This window comes from Triturus cristatus, chromosome 4_2 (assembly GCF_964204655.1).
Source record: "Triturus cristatus chromosome 4_2, aTriCri1.1, whole genome shotgun sequence".
Classification (NCBI taxonomy): domain Eukaryota; kingdom Metazoa; phylum Chordata; class Amphibia; order Caudata; family Salamandridae; genus Triturus; species Triturus cristatus.
In genome coordinates, this window is record NC_140586.1 from 949455101 (window position 1) to 949480633 (window position 25533).

Below are 25533 nucleotides of genomic sequence, written 5' to 3' on the forward strand. Positions count from 1 at the left end.
GGGATTTCGGCGCCGAACTCGCTGCAGCGGATGTTGGTACCGACCCGAAAAAGAAGGCCATCGGTACCTCAAAAGCGCCTCGGCCCCCGGCACCGAAACAATCGGCCACGACCACCAAAGTTAAAATGGCCGCTCCATCGGAGTCCACTTCGAAGGCAGCGACTAGGGTCAAGTCATCGACTCCGTCGACTGCTACTACCTCTCCTCGAGTCGATGACCCTGTGGCTCCGAGGCAGTCCACGCCTACCTCTGCAGAACCACTCGGCACCAAAGAACCTTCGGCGTTCTCGGTGCGACAAGTTGCGGCGTCATTGCAAGGCATCAGAGAACAGGCAGCCCTCCAGTCCACGTCGGGCCCGGACCCGAAAAAGGCTCCAAAGGCACCTTCGGCACCAACCAACATCACTTTTGGTTTGCCGCCGTCCACGACGCCAAAGATGTTCGAGATCCGAACACGTGTCCGCCAGACAAGGTCCCCATCTACTGGACACTCTCCTACTGAGCCTTCACTGTCCCAATTCATCGACGCCGACACCGGCAGACTCATGCTCCGAAAACGGAAGGTCACACCAGAGCAGGCCTTGGACTCTTACAGAATCCCTCTAAAGCAGAAACTGCCAGCAGAATCAGAACCGGTTCTATACGAACGCCTGCATACCTCCTATCTGGATCCCCAGTCCTTTTCCCCGACGCCCTCCGACACGGACGCAATGGAGGATTACATGGGTGATGATACCACCTACCCTAGGGATATGGATCCTGAGGGGCAGCAGGACCCAGATCAAGCTTGGGATGACCCTGCAGACCCGGGTGCCACAACAGATACCCAGGACACGCAGCTTTATGGTGCAAAAACATCTCCCACAGAGGACACTGCTGCCTTCAATCCCCTCATAGAACGTGCTGCAGCCAATCATGGAGTGCAACTCCACTCTGACACAGTTGAGGACGACTTCTTGGTGGACACTTTCGCCTCCTCTGAGAGGACTGTCAAGACTCTGCCCATGTTAAAAGGTGTTCTCAAGCCAGCAAAGGAGATTTTCAAAGAAACAACCAGGGCACGGGTGCTGAACCCCAGGATTGAAAAAAAATACAAACCTGCGCCCGGGGACCCTATGTACATTAGAGGTCAGTTACCTCTGGACTCCATGGTGGTTGCTAACGCTCGCAAACGAGCGCACTCGCAAACAACTGGTGATGCTCCTCCCCCAGACAAAGAGTCCAAGGTGCTGGAGACCTCAGGCAAGAGGATTGCAGCTCAAGCAGCAAACATCTGGCGCATTGCCAATACACAGGCACTCCTGGCTCGCTACGATCGTTCACACTACGACACGCTAGAGTCACTACTCCAACATCTGCCAGACGAGTACAAAGAGGCAGCGGAGCTCCTCATCAGAGAGGGACAACTTCTTACAAACGCATCCATTAAGTGCGCACTAGATGCTGCAGACACAGCTGCGAGGGCTATAAACACCAGCGTCATGTTACGCCGACACGCTTTGTTAAGAATCTCCGGATTCAAACCTGAGATTCAAAACAACATCCTAAATCAGCCTGTCAACCCCGACTACTTATTCGGACCAGAAGTTGACACCACCTTAGAAAAGATAAAAAAGGACACTGACACTGCGAAGTCAATGGGGGCTCTGCAAACGCAGACATTTCGTAGTGGCTCCTTTCGTCGCCCCGGGAATAGGGGAGCAACTAGAGGACAGGGGTCACAGCAGACATACAATAAAGGGGGCACACAGAGTACCTACGATAAAAACAACAGAGGTGGATATCGTGGCTCCAGCACCAAGGGCAGAGGACGCGGTTACGGAAACACCAGGTCCTCACCCAAGAACAAACAGTGACGCCCTCTCCCTTCCCCCCGACCACATAACACCTGTCGGGGGGGGAGACTCCAGCGGTTCCTGTCCACGTGGAATACCATCACCACGGACAGGTGGGTCAGGGATATTATCCAGCACGGTTATTGTCTCGAATTAACCTCCACTCCACCCACAATACCGCCAAAGCACCGTCCTATGTCCGCGGAGCACTTAGCTTTATTGCAGCAGGAAGTGCTAAGTATGCTGCAAAAAGGTGCCATAGAGGTCGTGCCCTTCAACCAGCAGGGGACAGGGGTGTACTCTCTGTACTTCCTAATCCCAAAAAAGGACGGGTCGCTCAGACCTATACTAGACCTGAGACCCCTCAACCACTACATTCTCTCAGAGCATTTCCATATGCTCACCCTACAACAGGTTCTCCCGCTGCTCAGCCAGGGAGACTTCCTAGCCACACTAGACCTCAAAGATGCGTACTTCCACATACCCATACACCCGTCACACAGGAAATATCTCAGGTTCACTATTCAGGGGCAGCACTACCAATTCAAAGTCCTCCCCTTCGGTGTGACAACAGCACCCAGAGTTTTCACCAAGTGCCTAGCTACAGTGGCTGCACATCTACGGAGACAACACATTCACGTCTACTCTTACCTGGACGACTGGCTTGTTCAGGCAAAGTCAGCCCAGCAATGTGCCAGCCACATGTCCCTCACCATTCACCTTCTTCACAGTCTGGGATTCTCACTAAATTACCCAAAATCACATCTCCAACCCGCACACGTACAACAGTACCTGGGTGCGACCATAGACACTCTGGCAGCCACAGCTCAGCCAAATTTAGTGAGGATCAACAGCATGCAAATGCTGATCTCAAAGTTCAAACCTCAACACTCCCTTCCTGCGCGAGTGTTCATGCAGTTGATAGGCATGATGGCCTCCTGCATTTTCATAGTCCCACACGCGAGACTACATATGCGCCCGCTTCAGGAGTGCTTGGCACGTCAATGGAATCAGGCTCACAGGCAATTAAAAGACCTAGTGTTGGTGAGCGGTCGGGCATACAACTCTCTCCATTGGTGGAATCCACAAAACCTTTGCAAGGGCCGACCGTTCCAAGAGCCTGTTTCACAAATAATACTGACGGCGGACGCGTCTCTCCAGGGATGGGGAGCTCATGTACTCAATTACACAGTGCAGGGACTATGGACAATACAACAAAAGAAGATGCACATCAACCTTCTGGAACTGATGGCAATCTTCCTGGCAATGAAGGCATTCAAAGTACACTTGTGCAACAAAGTCGTGTTGATCCGGATGGACAACATGACTGCCATGTACTACATACAGAAGCAGGGAGGAACACACTCTCCACAGTTGTCTCATCTGGCTCAGAGCATGTGGAAGTGGGCCATTCAGAGGAACATATTCCTCATGGCGGAACACCTCCCCGGCAAGGACAATCAGATGGCGTATCTGCTCAGCAGACACAGCCACCAGATGCACGAGTGGGAGCTACACCCGTCAGTACTCCAACCGTACTTCCAACAGTGGGGTCATCCAGAGATAGACCTATTCGCCACAAACGAAAACGCAAAATGCCAAAGCTTTGCCGCCAGGTTCCCACATCCACAGTCGCAGGGCAATGCGACTGTGGATGTGACTCATCCTAGTTGCTCCCACATGGGCGCGCCAGCCATGGTACACCACCTTCCTAGAACTTTCCGTGGTGCTGCATCAAAGGCTGCGGATCAAACCTGCACTCTTAACGCAGAACCATGGCGAAGTTCAGCACTCAGATCCGCAACAGCTGAACCTGGCAATCTGGCTCCTGAAGTCTTAGAGTTTGGCTACCTAAACCTGCCACCTGACTGTATGGAGATCATTAAGGAGGCCAGGAGACCCACTACCAGAGCTTGCTATGCAGCTAAATGGAAGAGGTTTGTCATTTATTGCAACAACAATGACATTAACCCGCTAGACGCATCCATTCAAAACATAATCTGTTACCTCTTACACCTATACCGATGCAATCTGGCATACACCTCAATACGTATCCATTTGACCGCAATAGCAGCCTATCTCCAGAACAGGCAGCACCTCTTTATTCAGAGTGCCTGCCATCGAAGCTTTCTTGGAGGGACTTAAACGAGTAATTCCCCCAAGACACCCACCAGCACCGGTGTGGAACCTCAACTTGGTCCTCACCCGACTGATGGGTCCACCCTTCGAACCTCTCCACTCATGTGAGATTCAATTCCTCACCTGGAAAGTAGCTTTCCTAGTGGCAATCACTTCGTTAAGAAGAGTTAGTGAACTCCAGGCACTAACCATTCAAGAGCCATTCATACAGGTTCACGCAAACAGGGTCGTACTACGTACCAACCCCAAATTCATGCCTAAAGTAATATCGCAGTTCCACATGGATCAAACTATTGAACTGCCTGTTTTCTTTCAGAATCCACAAAATGTCGCTGAAAGAATGCTCCATACACTAGATGTCAAAAGAGCCCTCATGTACTATATAGACAGAACTAAAGACTTTAGGAAGACAAAGCAACTTTTCGTTGCCTTTTCTCCACAACACAAAGGCAACGCCATCTCCAAAGCAGGTATAGCCAGATGGATCGTTAAATGTATTCAAATTTGCTATCAAAAGGCTAAACGCACATTAACGATTCCCCCATGAGCCCACTCAACACGTAAGTTAGGGGCGTCCATGGCTTTCCTGGGAAACATTCCTTTACAGGATATATGTAGAGCAGCCACATGGTCCACTACACATACATTTACCAAACACTATTGTGTAGATGTACACTCAAAACAGCAGGCAGCTGTAGGACAGGCTGTTCTCAAAACTCTTTTTCAGACCGCTGCAGCTGGCACTGGTGGCCGCCGCTAATAGGAGGTACTGCTATGTATTCTATGCACAGATATGAATTCAGCAGCCCACATGCCTCGAACTGAATATGCTACTTACCAGTATGCATCTGTTCTTGGCATGTAGGGCTGCTGACATTCATATCGCCCACCCTCCTCCCCGGCGCCTGTAGCAGCTGCAGCTCTCAGAATTACTGTATAGCATGGTCATCACTTTCTGTATCTACTCCATCACTGCCACAATGGCGAAAAACAATCTGAGGATGGAGAGGATGCCCATGCGCACTGTGGTCCAGGGGAGGAGTCACCTATCTCAGGATACTTCGAAGACTCTTCCAGGACAACAACGTGCAAACATCCGGACCCAACACTAGGCGGCGATCTATGCACAGATATGAATGTCAGCAGCCCTACATGCCAAGAACAGATGCATACTGGTAAGTAGCATATTCATTTTGTAGCACATTTCAGGGTTTTTTTTTTTTGCATTTTTCAAATTTTGATTTTGGGGATATTAAGTGTTTACAACACGGGTCTTCAACCTTTTCTGTAGTGAGAGCTACTTCTGATCAGTGAAAGCCTTGAGCTACTTGAGGCTAATCCTTGCGCATTGCTACCAGACAGTTTGTCAAGTAGGGCCTTTTAGATTGAAGACTAACCATCTGTCTGCACCTTCCGCCCCATGGTACTCCTATGAACTCAAGAAATGTAAAAGAAAATGTAGGCACCAATAACAGTTACAGGAGGAAGAGTTACAGCCTATTGTTGAACACAGTTAAATCACTTTCATCCTTAATAATAAAAGTGTAGCAACTCCCAGCCAAAAAGCCGTGATGAACTAGCCGAATTCTTTTTTCCAAAGTAAATAAAATATTCCTAGATTTTAAGATAACACTAGATAATCTTTAGGGACAGATACAGTGGAGGAACGAACAGTGAATAAACGAACTTACCATTTCCTGGTAATGAGTACATTCACCCCACTTTCTGAAGAGAAAGTCTCTAATCTTATCAACACTGTGAAATGTGGAGCCTTGCAGATTCTTGCCCTCCATCCGGTTTCAGCTACCATTTCTGCTCATCTCACTTTTTGACAATGGTGCTCAAGTCCGGCTTTTTTCCAGATGCTTGGAAAAAGGCATCTATTTTGTCACTTCTAAAGACTCTTTCCCTCGATCCCTCAGGTGTAAAGAACTACAGATCCAAATTGGTCCTTCCTCTTCCTACAAAAATTTTAGAAAAGGCCATGAATCATGAGATCACCACCTTCTTTGAAAATACGGACTGTCTGGATCCTGGCCAACATGGGTTTAGACCCTGCTACTGTACAGAGTCGACCTTATCCGCAGTAACTGAAGAGATCAGATCCATTGTGGATAGAGGAGGTTAATGCGGCCTTGATGCTATTGGATCTTTTGGCCACATTTGATATGGTTAACCATTTCTCTTTGGTAAGCCTTTAAGTAAGTATAAGCATCAACGGTACTGCTCTCAAACTGACCAGGTTCTTTTTGTCAAACAGAGAGTGTCTTTGGAAGATTTTACCTCTGCCCCATTTTCACTTCCTTGTGGGGTCTCGGGGATCTTCAATAAGTCTGACTTTGCCTAATGCATACATCACTCCATTAATTGAACTAGTTCGATCCTGTGGATTCTCTGCATTCTTTTATGCTAATGATACCCAAATAGTGGTATTGGTTACTGCAGAACCTGAAAAAGTGGCAAAAGATTTTAGAATGAGTATGACTAGCATCGCTAATTGGATGCAGAAGAATTTCTTAAAATTGAATGCAGAAAAAACAGTGTTAGTGCTATTTGGTCAGGATTCCTCCTTCTGGAACACCTTTTGGTGGCCACACAGTCTCGAGCCCCTTCCACTCCCAGTCCAGAAGGCTAGAAATTTGGGAAGTCGTCTTTGACTCAAAACTCACTTTTATTGACCACTCCTAACAGGTAACCTCTTCCTGTTTCCTTATGTTAAAACATTCAAAGAAAATCTTGCCCTTCCTTCCCATAGAGTTTAGGAAAAGTGTTATCCTGACTCTTGTCGTATCTAAAATGGATTATTTTATTGATCTTTATATGGGCTCCCAGTTGCCTTCTTAATAAGTTGCAAACAGTCCAAGCCATTTAAGAGCTCCATCGGCTGCCTATTAGGGAAATAATTAAATTCAAAGCCTTATGCTGTGCCCATAAGGCACTGCATCAGGTTGGCCCTCGCTTCCTACAAGATGTTCAAATGATATGCCCCTTCTCGTACTCTATGGTCCAGCAATACTAGGCAGGTATGTGTACCCAGAATAGAAAGTGTCCATTGGGGAGGAAGACGTTTCTCCTACTCCACCTCCAAATGGTGGAACTCTAGCCAATCATTTGAGGTCAGCCTAAACTATTGAAGTTCAGGAAGGAACTTAAGACTTTTCTTTTCAGCCCATAGTTTAATGTTCACATCTAACTGCTAGGCACATGTTTAGGTATTTTATATCCCGTACTGTCAGGTTTCAGATGCTTTTTTGGTAATCGTGCGCTTGGTTCAAAAATTAACATTTACATTATCAGACTCTGCTAGCTGCAGACTGATGATAATAATATATAATAAACACAGCCTTCCCTTAACTTTAAAAGGAAAACATGATCTTGTTCTTATTTAAAAATTAACTCAAAGCTGTGAGATAATCCAGTGGTGTCTGGGAACTACTGGTAGCTCGCGATCGACTGGTTGGAGACACCTGCTTTACATTTTATCAAATTCGGCCAAAAGCAATTCCAAATATTTAAGTTTTTGTTGTTTTGGGGGGAGGGATCTGTTGTAATTTTGAGCCCATACATTCATGTTTCATCCTTTTAACATCTTGAGTTCTTATGCGTCCACTGTATTCCTGTATTCCTGTTTACACTGTATTCCTTTTTTTGGTGTTTTTAAAAACCTTTTCTAAGAACGTGAATTGACGAGGTTTCATTCTTTTTCTCTCAGATATGTTTTCACCCTCCTTTGTGGATATTTTGCAAACTGTTCAATTGTTTCCAATTCTTTGGCACTACCAGTGCTGCATAGTGCATAGGTTTCAGTATATATTTCCCTTTTTTGCTGAGGGTGATTTTGGTATGAATTCGGACTTTCCTTCCGCACTTTTAGTCCGACTTTTTCCTAATCATGTTGGGTTACCATAAGGCAGACTTTGTATTTGAAATTCATCTACCCCTTGTCACCTGATCTTATTCTGGTTTTTTTTCCTGACTGCAATGGACTTCTATGCACCTATATTTAAACTCGGTTTGTACAAATTTGCTTCAAACATTTTTGGTTTGCCAAACCTCTGGGGACTGTGGACTCTGTGCACACTGTACCTTACTTTGGTCCAGTATATACAGAGCTATTTTCTTACACTTGGGCCGCGAGCTTCCTATGGTGGCTGTCAGGACTGGCCTTCTGACTGAGGTGCTTCAGCCGGCAGCAGCCTCTTTGGATCCCCTGCTGCCTTTTAATGAGGCCCTCACTGACATCCTTCTGGGCACTTGGTCCAAGCCCAGCAGCTTTTGTGGACAGGATGATTACCCGACGCCACCACCTGGCCCTGGCCGACCCATTATTCCTCTCCCAACACCCTACCCCTGAGAGCTTGCTGGTCAAAGCAAAGCCTCATCCTCTAAGGGCACATTCCCTACTGCTCTGCCAGATAGGGAATTCAAGAAGCTGGACCAACTTGGGAAGAAGATGTTTTCTTCCGCCAGTTTAGGACTGCGGTCGGTGAACACCGCATATCTCTTGGGCCGTTAAACACACACACGGTGTGGGATGCGGTTGCTCCGGTGCTGCCGCAGTGCATGGATGAGGTCCGGGCTGTGCTCACCCGTGCCGTTGCTGAGGGTCGAGACGCAGCAAAGTTCACCATCCGGTGTAGGCTGGATACCGCCGACTCGCTGGGTAGAACGGTTTCCACTTCGGTAGCCCTGAGGCGCTACGCCTGGCTGAGAACGTCTTGCTTCTCTGGGGATGTTCAATCTAACCATTTGGACATGCCCTTTAATGGCCGTCGCCTGTTTGGCGAGAAGGCACTCGAGTGTTGCAAGAACTCTAGGGCTTCGGCCAGATCTTTGGGCCGCACGACAACTTCAAACCCCATGCCGTCTGCCTTTCGTGGCTACAGAATGGGTGCCCCACCGCGTTCTACCCAGAGCCACAGGGTTGTTAAAGCAACCCAGCCTCTGCATGGTCGGGGACGTGGGACCCGGCGTCATGGGCCTGGGGGCCAGCGGGCGTGCCAGTCCACCAAAGCCCCCCCTGCGGCAGCCTCCAAACCTTCCTAGTCCGACCTTTCAGGGCCACCAGTTGCCAGTGGGTGGCATGATCTGCCATCATCTCCCCCATTGGCTCAACATCACGTCAGACAGGTGGGTTTTGCAGATAGTCCGAAAGGGCTACTCCCTCCCCTTCGAGACTACCCTCCCTCCATGCCACCAACACTCCGTCCCATGTTGGAGGATCATTTTGCCCTTCTCTGCCAGGAAGTTACAGATCTCTTTGCCAAGGGAGCTATTGAATGCGTCCCTGTGCCAGAAGTAGGTTGTGGTTTCTACTCCCACTACTTCTTGGTACCAAAGAAGGACAAAGGCCTACGTCCTATCTTAGACCTCAGGGACATCAACTGCTTCCTCCGGAAGGAGAAGTTCAAGATGTTACCCTTGGCTCAGGTCTTGTCTGCCCACGACCCTGGAGAATTGATGGTAGCATTGGACTTGCAGAACGCTTACTTCCACATCCCCGTCTTGTCTGCCCACCGGCATTACCTACGGTTCACGGTAGGCAACACGCATTTTCAGTTTACCACGCTCCCCTTTAGTCTTACCAGCGCCCCCCGGGTGTTCACGAAAGTGATGGGGGTGGTCGCAGCTCATCTGCGCAGATCAGGGGTTCCAGTCTTTCCCTTTCTCGACGACTGGCTGTTGAAGGCGAGCTCGCCCAGGCTGTCATCTCCCACCTCCAGACTACGACAGACTTCCTGCATTCGCTCGGGTTCACAGTTAACATGCTGAAGTCGCACCTGATTCCCTCCCATAAGCTCCTTTTCATCGGAACGGTTATGGACACAAAGCAGTTTTGAATCTATCCTCCCTAGCAGCAAGTCCAGGATATTCGGGCAATGATACCAATGTTTCAGCCTCCATCCCAGTTTTTGGTGGAATGACCCTTAGTCTGCTGGGCCTCATGGCCTCCTGCATCCTGCTGATGGATCATGCCAGATGGCATATACGGGCTCTGCAGTGGGACCTGAAGTTCCAGTGGGCGCAGCACCAGGGGAATCTTTCTGATGACCTTCAGATTTCAGAGGGGACTGCAAGTCAGTTGCAGTGGTGGTTCACGAACCACGATTGGGTCAACGGCAGATCCCTCTGCCTTCCCCAACCTGAGTTCACAGTAGTGACGGATGCCCACTCCTGGGATGGGACGGCCATATGGGAACGGCGGAAATCAGAGGCCTCTGGTCTCCGGCGGATTCCAGGCACCACATCAACCTTCTGGAGCTCCGGGTGATTTGTTTTGCACTGAAGGTATTCCATCCTTCTGTCAAAGGAATAGTGGTGCAGGTGTTCACGGACAACACCACCGCCATGTGGTACTGGGTCGGGTCGTGGACCCTATGTCTAGAGGCTCTTCTCCTTTGGACATGGCTGAAACATCAGCGCATACCTCTGGTGGTTCAACACCTACCAGGTTACCTGAATGCCAGGGCAGACAAACTCCGCCACCGGTGCATGATGGATCACGAATGGTGTCTTCACTCGAAGGTGGAGCAAGGTCTCTTTCAGCAGTGGGGAGATCCTTGGTTAGATCTATTCGCCACCGAAGAGAACGCGCAATGTCCGCAGTTCTGCGTGTTGGAGTTTCCAAGGCGGCTCTCGCTCGGCAACGCTTTTTGGCACGTGTGGAGTTGCGGCCTCCTGTACGCCTTTCCACCTGTACCACTTCTGCGAAAATTGTTGAAGAAGATCAAACGCGACCGGTCCCAAGTCATTATTGTTGCTACGAAGAGTCTGGTACCCCGAGCTCTTGATCATGGCCATCGATCCTATTGTTAACAGATTTCTGAAGTGCATTACTCATCTCTTTCCTCCTTCTCCTTTCGTAATGCCCCAGTGGGACTTGAATCTTGTCCTCACTTATCTTATGTGTGCTCCTTTTGAGGCCCTACATAATTGTCCTCTTCGCCTCCTTTGAAGACTGCTTTTTTGCTTGCCATCACCTCTGCTCGCAGGGTGAGTGAGCTTCAGGCTTATCTTCCAGACGTCCCTTTCTTGCTGCGCATCCGGAAAAAGTAGTCCTCTGTACTAAACCCTCTTTTCTGCCCAAAGTGATTACCTCTTTCCTCATAGGTCAGACCATCACATTGCCCACCTTCTTCCCGGCTCTGCACCCTTCCAAAGAGGAGGGGAGATTCCACTGTCTGGTCCCAAAATGTGCTCTGCCTTTCTACCTTGACCGCACTAAAGACTTCCGGGTGGACGATCAACTCTTTGCGGATTATGTGGGTACCAAGAAAGGTCGGGCAGTGCACAAAGGTACCGTCTCTCGATGAGTCGTCCTATGCATTAAGATCTGTTATTCTTTGGCTAAAAAGGAACCTCCAGTAGGACTGTGCACCCACTCTACCAGGGCGATGGCAGCCACTACTGCTTTGGGACGTGGAGTTCTGCTGGTTGACATCTGTCACACAGCCACGTGGGCATCCCTGCATACGTTAACTAAGCATTACTGCCTGGACAGCCAAGTCCGGAGAGATGGCTTTTCCGGACGTTCTGTTCTCCAGGACTTCCTGGTGTGAACTTAGTTCGCAGACCTTCCTCCAGGGTTGGTATTGCTGGGGTATCTATTCTAAGGAAAGGAATCTATAACTAATAGTCTCTTTCAGATGAACAAGTTACTTACCTTTGGTAACGATGTATTTGTAAGAGACATATATTAGTTGTAGATTCCTTACTGCCCCACCCATCCTCCCCATTCTGCACACTGACTTATATGGATAGGGACTCCCTTACAGGGCCCTAGTTTTGTGCACCAGGGGTCAGTGTCTTGCATGGCTCTGCACTTCTGGCATGGAACATCGTATCAGAACTGACGTTAGCGCGCAGGAGCGGAGTCTAAGTAGACACCGCTGCATCATCCCGGCGACCACGAAGCCGATGACGGACGCGGAGTCGACCGATGCCACCTACCGACACGCAGGGGTACTGCTAAGTAAAAATTTCTTCGGATCCAGTCTGATGCCTGGGGGTAATTCTAAGGTAAGGAATCTATAACTAATATATGTCTTACAAATGCATCGCTACCGAAGGTAAGTAACTTGTTCGTTTTGTGCCTACCAGGGATGGTGCATCAATTGAGAAAGAGGGCAGATAATGAACAACATTAATATAGAAAGAAAACTGGGTGGGTGCCAGTGCACAGCCCTGGTGAACACCTTAATTGATAGTTAATCGTTCAGTCACCTGGCCCTGGGTTCTCCAGCGAACCTGGGCATAATTACCCTCATGTAGACGGATCAATAGGCTCAAGAGCCTCCTGGGATGGCCCATATCACCAAAAACCTGCCATAGCGTGCTTCGTGGAACCAGGCCAAAAGCAGATTTAAGGTCGATGAAGGCAACATACAAGCTGCCCTGCCGACCACAACGATCTTCCAATAGAGTAAAAGGAAGCGGAAAACCTGAGGAATCGTGGATTTCTTCTTCCTAAAGCCTGTCTGAAAAGGGGATATGATGGCCTTAGCAGCAGTCCATTCTTCAATCTTGCTCAAGACCAATTGGGCAGATATTTTCTTTGCACAGTTGATCAGCCTGTAATTGGCATTAGTTAAGAAAAGGTTATACCAAGACAATTTATCTCTTTCTAGCAGAAGGATATAATCTAGAATGCTGTCTAATCCTGAAGCTCTACCTCTGGTTATTGCATCCAGAGGCGAGGATGTCCGCCAGGTCAAGGAACGGGCCAGGTACAGCTATAGAGTTGTCTGTTTACACAGTCCCCAACACAGTGTCCAACTCATTAAAAGGAGTTACTTTTAGAGCGTGTGAGCATTTAATTATTTATTTAAACAGCGCCAGGAATCATTATCATTTCCCACCGCCTGGTCACTGCTTCACCGGATGCTTGCTTGGTCGCTCCATTACTTTCCTGCATTGTGTAATTGACATCGTGTGCTATCGGCGCCCTGCTCTGCCCTCCCCTCCATTTTGGCTCTGTTACTGTTGTTGTTGTTCCCTTGAGCCCGCCACGCCTCCCAGCTGAGCCGCCCTCCCACTAACAATATAGAGCGCCCTCTGACCTTTGTGCTCCGTGATCCACTCCTTGCTCCTGCCTCGAGTGGTCGCTCCCCTGCCTGCTTGCTGCTGAAAGGCGGTATTGTGCTACAAAGCTGAGTGATTCATTGATTGTAATAGCGCCATAGCGTTTCAGCGTTTCAGAGTTGCGGTACTTTATATTCGCATAGCGAAAAGATTTTAGAGCGTGTGAGCATTTAATTATTTATTTAAACAGCGCCAGGAATCATTATCATTTCCCACCGCCTGGTCACTGCTTCACCGGATGCTTGCTTGGTCGCTCCATTACTTTCCTGCATTGTGTAATTGACATCGTGTGCTATCGGCGCCCTGCTCTGCCCTCCCCTCCATTTTGGCTCTGTTACTGTTGTTGTTGTTCCCTTGAGCCCGCCACGCCTCCCAGCTGAGCCGCCCTCCCACTAACAATATAGAGCGCCCTCTGACCTTTGTGCTCCGTGATCCACTCCTTGCTCCTGCCTCGAGTGGTCGCTCCCCTGCCTGCTTGCTGCTGAAAGGCGGTATTGTGCTACAAAGCTGAGTGATTCATTGATTGTAATAGCGCCATAGCGTTTCAGCGTTTCAGAGTTGCGGTACTTTATATTCGCATAGCGAAAAGATTTTAGAGCGTGTGAGCATTTAATTATTTATTTAAACAGCGCCAGGAATCATTATCATTTCCCACCGCCTGGTCACTGCTTCACCGGATGCTTGCTTGGTCGCTCCATTACTTTCCTGCATTGTGTAATTGACATCGTGTGCTATCGGCGCCCTGCTCTGCCCTCCCCTCCATTTTGGCTCTGTTACTGTTGTTGTTGTTCCCTTGAGCCCGCCACGCCTCCCAGCTGAGCCGCCCTCGCCCCTCCCCCTCCACTATCCATATATGACAGTTGTTCCCGCGCGCAGCGTTCACGCGCAGCGCCCGCGCCCAACCCGCGCCGAAGGTGCGCCAAAGGTAAGCCCGTCTACGCCCGTCCGCGCCTGGACCGCGCCCAGCGCCAGACCCCCTGCCCCTCGCGCTGCCCAGCCCCCCCGCATTACCTACGATGCCGCCTCCCTCCTAGCCCTTAACCCCGGTCGCGCCCCCAACTGCGTCCAAGCCGCCCCTGGACAAACTCACGGTCCTTTCTCCTGCTTCTCCTGCAAATTCAGCGGCACCAACAACATCTCCACTACGACCACACCACAGATACCCGACCCCAACCACCTACAATGCATCTTGCTCAACACCCGATCGGTCCACAGGCACGCCATCGACCTATGGAATCTACTAGACACCACTTCTCCGGACATCGCCTTCCTTACGGAAACATGGATGAACGCTTCCTCCGCACCAGACATCACCATTGCCATCCCTGAAGACTATAAGATCACTCGCAAAGACCGTACCAGCCACACAGGAGGAGGAATCGCCATCGTCCATAAGAAATCCATCCGCATCTCAACCAGCTCCGACGCCAACCTCGCCAACTCCGAACACCTTCACTTCCAGATCCACACCGACCCCAAGACCACACTCAGAGGCACACTCCTCTACAGACCACCAGGACCCCGCGCAAAATTCAGTGAAGACATCACGGACTTCATCACCCCACACGCGCTCCCCTCCAAAGAATACATCCTTCTGGGAGACCTAAACTTTCACCTCGAAAAGATCAACGACCACAACACCGCCACCCTCGTGGACAACCTCGCCAACCTCGGACTTAAACAACTGGTCACTTCCCCCACCCACATCGCAGGTCACACACTCGACCCCATCTTCACCTCCAGCAATCATGTCTCCTTCAGCCACACTACGGATCTCATCTGGACTGACCACAGCTGCGTCCACTTCACCTACAACAAGCCCAAACCCACCAACCACCTCCAACCAACTCTGCAAAGAAACTGGAACAAAATCACCACGGACCAAATCTCCGCATTACTCCTTCAAAACACCCCAGCCCTCTCTTCTAACGTTAACGAAGCCGCCGCCAACCTCACCCTATGGCTATCCAACACCGCTGATACCTTAGCTCCACTGAAAAAACGTCAAAACAAACCCGGCAACAAGAAGGCCTCATGGTTCAACGATGAGCTTAAGAAATCCAAGAAACTATGCCGCTCCCTCGAAAAGGCCTGGAAAAAAGACCCTACCACCAGCACCAAGGACGCCTTCAAAAACGCCACCCGTACTCACCACCAACTAATCCGAAAAGCCAAGAAAACAGCATTCAAGGATCGACTTGACAACAACGCCCACAACAGCAAGGAACTTTTCAACATCGTCAAGGAATTCTCCAATCCCTCGGCCAACTCCAACGACATCACCCCCTCTCAAACCCTCTGCGACTCCCTAGCCTCATTTTTCCACAACAAGATTGCAGACATCCACAACAGCTTTGACAACCAACCCGGAAACCAACCCACCCCACCATCTGCTGTACACCTTCCCCCCGTGAACACCCTTAACGCCTGGAACCCAATCTCCACTGAGGACACCATCCGCCTGATGAATTCCATCCACTCAGGATCCCCCACAGACCCATGCCCTCACCACGTCTTCAACAAAGCAGACTCCGTCATAGCACCGCACCTCCGAGACGTCATCAACTGCTCCTTCAACTCCGCTACCTTCCCAGAAGACTGGAAACACGCTGAACTCACTGCCCTTCTGAAAAAACCCACAGCAGACCCCACCGAACTCAAAAATTACCGCCCCATCTCGCTTCTTCCATTTCCGGCCAAAGTCATCGAGAAAGCTGTCAACAACCAGCTCGCCGCCTTCCTCGAAGCCAACAAATCCCTCGACCCCTCACAATCTGGCTTCCGAGCAAAACACAGCACTGAGACCGCCCTCATCGCAGCAACAGACGACATTCGAACTCTACTGGACAATGGAGACACAGTCGCCCTCATCCTCCTTGACCTCTCTGCAGCATTCGACACAGTCTGCCACAGCACCCTTTTACAGCGCCTCAGAAACGTCGGGATCCAAGGAAAAGCACTTGATTGGATCACCTCGTTCCTCACCGGAAGAACCCAGAGAGTCCGTCTTCCACCATTCAAGTCCGAGGCCTATGAAGTCATCTGCGGCGTACCACAAGGATCCTCACTCAGTCCCACCCTCTTCAACGTATACATGAGCCCCCTCGCGGCCATCGCACGCCATCACAACCTCAACATCATCTCTTACGCGGATGACACCCAACTTATCCTTTCTCTCACCAATGACCCCAGCACCGCCAAAACTAACCTACACGAAGGAATGAAAGAAGTTGCCGAATGGATGAAACACAGCCGTCTGAAACTGAACTCAGACAAAACTGAAGTACTCATTCTAGGTACGTCCCCCTCTTCATGGGACGACTCCTGGTGGCCGGAAGCCCTCGGAAAAGCACCCATCCCGACGGACCACGCACGGAACCTAGGCGTCATCCTGGATTCCTCACTCTCAATGAACAGACAAGTCAGCGCCGTATCCTCTTCCTGCTTCAACATTCTTCGCATGCTCAGAAAAACATTTCGCTGGATCCCCACCGAAACAAGGAAAACTGTCACCCACGCTCTGGTCACGAGCCGACTGGACTACGGAAACACCCTCTACGCAGGTACTACCGCAAAACTCCAGAAGAAACTCCAACGAATCCAAAACGCCTCAGCCAGAATCATATTAGACATCCCACGCAACGAACACATCTCTGGTCACCTCAAAGACCTCCACTGGCTACCCGTCAATAAGAGGATCACTTTCAGACTGCTTACCCACGCACACAAATCACTCTACGACATCGGACCAGAATGCCTCAACTCACGTCTGTCCTTTTACACCCCCTCCCGCCAACTACGCTCTTCCAGCCAAGCCCTCGCCACTATCCCTCGCATCAACAAGACCACCATGGGAGGCAGATCCTTTTCTTACCTGGCTGCTAAAACATGGAACTCTCTCCCCGCATACCTTCGCCTCACCCAGAACCACCTAGCATTCAGAAAGCAACTTAAAACCTGGATATTTGAAAGGTAATCCTCCTCCCCTTCCTAAGCGCCTTGAAACCCTATGGGTATGTAGTGCGCTATATAAGTTTTGTGACTTGACTTGACTTGACTTGAGTTACTGAATAAAGATTGGAGAAATGATCAACCCAGGTCTGGGGAGAAATGTTATTTTGCAGAGGTGAAGCAGAGACCTCAATCCCCTCCACTTTACAAGTGCCCAAAACCTGGTGGAGTTCTTAAGAGAGCAAGCCAATTTGAGTTCCTGCCATCTTTCTTCCTCCCATTCTTTCTTAGCCCGAGCCTGGGCCCTTTTGTACCTCTCTCCACCCAGACTGATTTCTGAGATGTCCTTTGTGAAGGATGTCTTCGTGAAAGTCTGAATTCCATATTAAACCTATTGTTTACTCTATGAAAATTCCGATTGTGGCCGTTAATAGGGACTATAAGGTAGTACAATATTTTCTTGAAGTTGTTGTGGAAGCAGTCATTGGCATGCCACACCCTTAGTTCTTGCAAATCGATTTCCCGAAGGTAGTGATAGATTGATCTTCACCTCGCCAGATGACTAAAATATCGTTGATACACAGATAACTGAAATCCCAATTGGCACAGACATACCATGAGAAAAAAAGCAGTGATTGGGATAGGACGGGACCTGAACATCATTTTCCCTTGTCCATGTACGATAGTCCCAAATATCCATTGGTTGCAATAGGAACAAGGGAGTTGTCCCTTCTCTGACGGAGGAGGCCCCATTAGACTTGACCTTTTCCACGTGAGCGATTTTTCAGGGTGTGTGGTGAAGTGCCACCGGTCACCTAACATACAAGAGAATACGTATGGCTAACCATATAGAACTATGGCTCCTGATAACCAGGTGCCTTAGAATATGTGCGAGGGACACTGCCTGTTCTTTTTTATATTTTCATATATATCTTTTTTTATTGTTCTCTCATAAGCTCAGAAGAAGATTTGCACCACCAGATACCTGTAACAGACTGCATCAGAGTGATGCGGTTATACAACCTGAGTGAGTAGCCACACACCAAATTCGGCTTTAGCTAGCCCTGCATTCTCTATTCAAGCAACAGCAATTACTCTGGACACCGTCCTCCATCTGCTGTGGTACAACGGATTGCTGGCTCCCCGTATACAGGTATGGGTCTCTGACCCTACGTTTGTTATATCTGTAATTTTTGTCTGCACCGAGGCAGCATGTTCCTTGTATAGAGGAATGGGTCCCTGAACCTACCTTTTTGTTTAACTTGAATCTTTTGTGCATTGAGAGCGTCTTTTTTTTTTTTTCTTGTTATGAAAACGTAAAGAATGCTGCATTCGTGTTAAAGATATGGAAGTTTCAAAGCACACTCTTACATGTTGTAGGAAAGTTCTCAGTGCACATGTGGCAGGTGTGACTTGAAAACAAAGCACGCTGCACCCATGCGGAGGTCAACTATTTTAAGCCCATGTCCTCCATTGCATCGCAGCTTTGTTATTGCAGTGCACATCAAACACGTCCTCAGTTTTCAACTTGAAGAATGCTGCATCTATGTTTAAACTAGGCAGTGTTATTGTGTGCCTTACCGCTGCATATTTTCATGGGGCAGTTGCTTCTGAAATCTAAGCACGCTGTACTTGTGTGGTAGGCCAACTAGCTCTAAGAGTCTTTTTTTTCCCCCATAACACCACATGTTTCCTATGGTTCTGGCTTTGTTCACCCTGTCCTGCCGCGATACACGCCTGTTATGAGGCACGAGCCATAATAAGCATTGATACACAAGCTTCAAGGCAGACACACGACTGCCTCCACGGTCTTGGCGTGTCTCCCCCTAGTGTTAAACACCATTACGCTGCCTGCTTGTCTTGATAAACCTTAGTGACATCTGAATACATGCTTGGGGAACCTATTAGGGAATTCACAGCCATACGAAAATACCTCAGTCACTATTGCAGACACCGCCTATGAGTATTTGGGCGGTTTTTAATCTACAAGGGCCCACTTTATCTTTACACTTGTTCTGAAATGCATAGAACTGTTACAGCCTTCCAGAAGACTGATTCTCCAGTATTAGGGTGTCTTTCATAGATTCACATGCTTGAATATTCCCCGTCGTCGGAGTGGGAGTCCCACGGTAAATAAAATAGCAATATATACATATATATATATATATAGTAAAATATATACATAAGTAATCATATAATTAGTGCATATAGGTGTAAAACACACATAGTGTACCTATAAGAGAAAAAACTCCATAGGAATACAATGGAGAGAGACAAAAGACCTTTGTAGTCTATCTCTGTCATTATGTAAGTCCGAACTCCAGCCAATCAGGCGTCAGCCCCTCTCTAGAACCTTCTCCTCAGAGCTTCTCACCTCAGATTTTCTACCGCACGTCGTGTGACAGGGAGTCTCCCTGAGCTCTGCTCAGTTTTTGTCAGTGAGGATGTCTTCTAGTAAGAAATCTTTGTTTAGACCATGTTCTTCATGTGGAAAACTGCGTTTGTTCTCTGAGGACCCACACAGTAAGTGTATTTACTGTTTATATCCTGACCATGAGGTGGCAAAATGTAAGTTTTGTAGAACTTTTTCTACAAAAACTCTAAAGGACAGAGAAGGCCGCCTGCTATTATGGCTACAGAGACTGAAGGACAAGGATAACTCTCCCTCTGATGTGGAAAGTCTCTTTTCTGGTCGTTCTCAACCAGCCTCTAAGCGCAGTAGTGTGCAGGAGTTACCATCTCCTTTCCTGAAGAAAAAGAAGCTGGCTTTGCCTCTGACAACTGCCACCTTTGTGGTTTCACCTACTGCTTTGTCGCCTATGGGACACTGTTCTCAGGCTGCTGAGGCGTCTACTTCCCATTCCACGGGGAAAACTTTGTCAGCCTCGTCGACGATGCTCCCGACGACGAGATCTGCTGTTTCTACCTCGTCGACGGTGACCCCGACGACGACGTCAGCTGCTTCGTCGTCGACGAGCGTTATGTCGACGTTATCCTCGTCGACGATTACCATCACTTCTTCAAGGGCGGTGACTTCTGTGGTGCCCATTACTTCGACGTCGACGAAGAAGGTAAAGGTTCCGTCGACGAAGACTGTGTCGTCGACGAAGACGTCGTCGAGCTCGTCGACGCCCATTCCGTCGGCGAAGAAAAAGAAGACCCCGACGACGACACTGTCGACGGTGGTTCCGTCGACGAAAGCCTTGTCTACGAAGACCTCGACGACGGCTCCGTCGGCAGAGGCTCCGTCGACGGTGGCTCCGTCGACGGTGGCTCCGTCGACGGCGGCTCCGTCGACGGCGAATCCGACGACGGCAATCTTGTTGCCACAGACGTCGTCGACGATAATTCCGTCGACCATCATTCCTTCGACGACGGCTCCGTCGACGAGTACATCCCCACAGACATTCGTAAGGGTACAAATACGCGGTGTGGCGACTACCCAGAAAACAAGAAGGGAAGGAGTTTCTTGGACACCATTACCTCCTACTGTGGGCTTGGAGAGCCAGGAACATAATATTCCTTTGGGAGTTGCACAGCCTCCCTCACCATTATTCGCTACAGATTCGGATCAGGAATCCGAGGGGTTACCGGAGTCTTTCGGAACGGCACAAAGTCCATCCGACTTGGTTATTAAGTGCCAGGATGTCAGTAGTGAGGATGAGGATCCGGTATATATACACCAGGCCCCTCCGAAGCATAAAACGGCGACTCTTCCTCTGTCGCTCATTACTAATCTCCAACGCATGTTGGACGACTACAACCAACGGTTCCCTCTATCCCCTCAACGTTCAGAGGTTCCGTCAACCCCGGTGATTCCAGCAATTATTCCACCGGTACCTATTGTAAATCCTGCTCCACAGATGCCGCCTGTACCTCCACGACAGGTTCCGGAAAGGGTGTTGCCTCATTATGAGCCTGTAGAGGAAGGCCCTCAGGACCCAGAAGAGGGTGAAATCCCAGATGATGATGGGGATGTAGATGACAATGATGATGATATGGCGGAGTGGGACAATTACCAGGCACAAACACCATCCCCCTCACAGATAGTAACAGGGGATTCACCTCCAGTGGACATAGCCAATTTTCACCAACTGATGGAAAGGGCATCACACCGTTTTAAGTTAACAACGGAGCGCAGGGAGGAAGATTGCTTCCTTTATGATTTCAAGAATCAACCCTACAAACAGACTCATGCTATTCCCATAGTTGAGTTTATTTGGGAAGAAGGCAAGAAATTAATGCAGACACCGAATACCTTGCCAGCTCAGGTGCCTCGATTGGAAAAGAAATATAAGGCACCGATAGGAACCCCAGCATGCCTCACGGGTCAGGCTAAACCTGAGTCGGTCGTTACGCAGGCAGCGCAACGTAAGGCGAAAAATCCGGCATCTTCTATCACCTCGCCTCCGGATCGTGACGGACGTCGGATGGATGCCATAGGGCGTAAATTCTCTTCTATGGCCTCTACGGTGGTTAGAGCAGCTAATGCCTTGGCCATCCTGGGACGATATGACAGACAAGTTTGGGCTGATATCTCGGATGTGGTTCAGGAGTTACCAGAGCCATCTAAAGTGGAGGCAATGAAGTTGCTCCAAGAGGGAGAAGCGGCATCGGCGGAAATAATCGATTGTGCAGTGGACATCGCCTGCATGGGTTTCCGTCAGCTTGCCGGAGCGGCTGTTCTGCGTAGGCAAGGATGGTTAAAATCTACATCCTTTCGTCAGGAGGTTCAGTCTATGATCTTAAACATGGCATATGACGGCGAGTCTTTATTTGGGAGCCACGTCGATGAAGCTCTACAGTCCATAAAGAAAGACACTGAAACAGCTAGATCACTAGGAAACCTTCAATTTCAGCGGAGTAATTTTCGTGGTGCACGCGGACGCGGCACCTCCTCAAGTTTTCGAAGAGACAATAAACAATACAAACCTTACAATCAAGGGTCCAACCGTTACTCTTATGGACAGCAACAGCAAACATCACGGCAGCAAACCTCCAAGTCATATAGAGGAAAATCCTCATACAGAGGATCCGCATCAAAGAGACAGTGACTCTTACCGGACAGACAAGGTTGGAGGTCGAATCTCTCTGTTCTTTTCCCAATGGTCCTCCATCTCAAAGGACCGTTGGGTTTTGGACATTGTGAAGAAGGGACACGCCTTAGAATTCACCAAATTCCCTCCTCCCACTCCACCCTCCGGACCGCCACCAGCTCACCTGAAAGAACTGTTGCATCAAGTCCGACTTTTAAGGCAAAAAGGAGCTATAGAACTGGTACCAGTGTCTCAGAAGGGAAAAGGTTTTTATTCCCGGTTCTTTTTGATCACAAAGAAAAACGGAGAGTGGAGGCCCATCCTCGATCTAAGAGCACTAAACAAATATATAAAGAGCCAATCCTTCCGTATGATGACGCTGGTAGACATCTTGCGCTTACTCTTGCAGGAAGATTTTCTGGCGACTATAGATCTCCAGGATGCCTATTTTCATATCCCTATTTTACAGCGGCATCGAAAGTTCCTGCGTTTTCGAGTGGGTCAACACGATTACCAATTCAAGGTGTTACCATTTGGCCTGCGCTCAGCCCCTCGAGTGTTCACGAAGGTACTGGCTCCAGTAATAGCGTATTTGCGCCTCCAGGGAGTGCAAATATTTCCATACCTGGACGATTTTCTCCTGAAATCTCAGTCAAGCACTCACCTGCGACAACACACTCTTCTGTGCCAGAACGTGTTTCGCTCTTTAGGCCTGTCCGTAAATGTGGAAAAATCCCAACTTCATCCGTACCAACAAAGAGATTTCCTGGGCGCAACTCTGGAGACTGTGTCAGCGAAGGCATTCCTCTCCCAGGAGCGTCTCAAAAAGATGCTGCGACTGGTGGCTCTGATCAGATCAAGAGAGTCAGTTTCTGTGAGACTATTAAAATCATTTCTGGGGATGGCGTCATCATCCATTGCCTTGATCCCTCATTGCCGGCTGAGGACACGTCCTATCCAGGAAGCTCTGGATGCTCAGTGGCGTCAGGTAACGGGATCTTTCCACGACATGATATGTGTCACAGATCAGATAAAGTCAGCACTCGCATGGTGGGCAATTCCAGCCAACTTGACGGAAGGCATGTCCTTTCTGTCGCTGCCACCGGACAGAACACTCACAACAGACGCCTCATTGGAAGGATGGGGCGCTCATTTGGAGGATCTCTCTGTGAAGGGAAGATGGTCCACACATCAAAGATCTTGGCACATCAACAGGTTGGAGCTCATGGCGATTTTTCTGGCTCTAAAATCGTTTCTGCCTTTGCTCCAAGGAGAGTCAGTGCTAATACAGACGGACAACACAACCTGTATGCACTATGTCAACAAACAGGGCGGAACAAGATCCCCAAGTCTCTCCAGGCTAGCTCAAAGAATTTGGGACTGGTCTCTCAGTCATCAGATCTTGCTTACGGCAGTCCACCTGCCAGGAGTATCCAATGTCCTAGCGGATTCCCTGAGCAGGTCCTCCTCGTCGACCCACGAGTGGGAGTTACACCAACCCACTCTAGAGAGGATATTCCAACTATGGGGCCGTCCGCAACTCGATCTCTTTGCCACGCCGGAGAACCGGAAATGCCGAAATTACGCAAGCTGGCATCCCCACAAGCAATCACAAGGGAATGCCCTTTTGATAAACTGGTGCAATCTATTTGCGTACGCGTTTCCTCCAATACCCCTCATACCTCGGGTTCTTTGGAAGATGAGGAGACAGCCTTGCCACCTGATCCTAATAGCCCCGCGCTGGCCACGGCAAGCGTGGTTCTCAGAACTGCTCCTCCTGTCCCAATGCCAGCCAATCCTCCTGCAACATCGGACGGATCTGCTTACCATGAGCGAAGGGAGAATTTGTCATCCAAATCCCTCCTCACTGAGCTTATCAGCATGGAACCTGAACACCATGAGTTCGCCCACCTAGACATCCCCCAGGATTGTAGGGATATTTTGGCCCAGGCAAGAGCACCTTCTACAATCAGGACGTACAAGTTTAAATGGAAACGATTCTGCCATTGGTGTGCTGCTAACGGAGTCTATCCGATACATTCCACGGCAGAGCAATTGCTACCATTCTTCTTGCACCTAGCCAGTTCTGGACTGTCGCATGCAACCCTAAGGGTTTTTCTAGCAGCCATTTCCCGTTTCCGGCAAGATGGATCAAGTTCCCTTTGTTCCTCAAGAATAATCCGCCAATTCTTTAAGGGCCTATTCCGGAAATTTCCGCCAGTTCGGCGTCCTCCTCCGTTGTGGCACCTCAACGTTGTGTTGGCACAATTGATGAGACCTCCGTTTGAGCCCATTCACAAGGCCGACCTAAAATATCTCACTTGGAAAGTAGCTCTACTTCTGGCACTAACGTCTTCTCGTCGTGTCAGTGACATCCATGCTTTTACCATCAAACCTCCGTTCCTGCAGTTCAAACCGGATGCTGCAGTGTTACGCACCAATCCATCATTTCTACCCAAGGTGCCTACTGACTTTCACATTAATGAGCCAGTAATATTAAAGACCTTTTTTGCCAATCCTCAGACACCTGCAGAACAAAGATTACATTCTTTGGACGTCAAGCGGTGTCTTAAGTTCTACATCAGTAAGACAGCTTCTTTCAGGAAATCCGATCAACTTTTTATAGCTTATGGACGCTGTCATAAAGGACGTCAGGTTACTAAACCAACGATTGCACGCTGGATCTCGGCAGCTATTGTCTTCTGCCACCAAAGGGCAAATAAACCTCTGCAGTCTCCAGTGAGGGCACACTCCACTAGGGCAGTCTCATCATCTACTGCCTTATTTGCTGGAGTATCTTTGCAACACATCTGCAGAGCAGCTACGTGGTCGACCAGACACACGTTTACTAAGCACTACTGCTTGGCAACTTTAAGCGAGGAGGATGCTGCGGTGGGACAGGCAGTGCTGCGCAATCTTTTTAAGTAAGGTGAGCCTCTTCCTCCCGCCTCCATATTGTTTCCATATATATTATGCATTTACAATGTTACAGTTGTTCAATACTGTTTTTATGCATAAGAAGATTGATTATCTATATATGTTGAATCTATTTGGCATGGAAACAATGGTGATTGTTACTGCTAGCTATTCTATATTCAAGCATGTGAATCTATGAAAGACACCCTAATACTGGAGAAGAACAATTGTTACTTACCTGTAAACAGGTGGTTCTCCAGTATTGGTGTCTTTCATAGATTCACATGCGACCCTCCCTCCTCCCTTCAGAGGCTCTCTTCTCCTCATGCACTTTACAGTCACTCTTGTGCTACGAAAATCTGAGGTGAGAAGCTCTGAGGAGAAGGTTCTAGAGAGGGGCTGACGCCTGATTGGCTGGAGTTCGGACTTACATAATGACAGAGATAGACTACAAAGGTCTTTTGTCTCTCTCCATTGTATTCCTATGGAGTTTTTTCTCTTATAGGTACACTATGTGTGTTTTACACCTATATGCACTAATTATATGATTACTTATGTATATATTTTACTATATA

The 25533-nt window shown here is 49.0% G+C and overlaps 1 protein-coding gene across 3 annotated transcripts in view; it reads left to right on the forward strand.

Moving 5' to 3' along the window:
- LOC146839065 (uncharacterized) overlaps positions 1-25533 on the forward strand; it is a 502432-nt gene that overhangs the window by 164028 nt on the left and 312871 nt on the right. Inside the window, exon 1 of one of the 3 annotated variants that reach the window (XM_085603069.1) lies at positions 13604-18159. The exons of the other annotated variants lie outside the window; for them this stretch is intronic. Within the exon in view, the coding sequence (XP_085459195.1) occupies positions 13909-17031 (3123 nt within the window). The 5' untranslated portion in view covers positions 13604-13908 and the 3' untranslated portion in view covers positions 17032-18159. Of the gene's footprint in view, positions 1-13603; positions 18160-25533 lie in introns of those variants that run through there. 3 annotated transcript variants of the gene reach the window in all.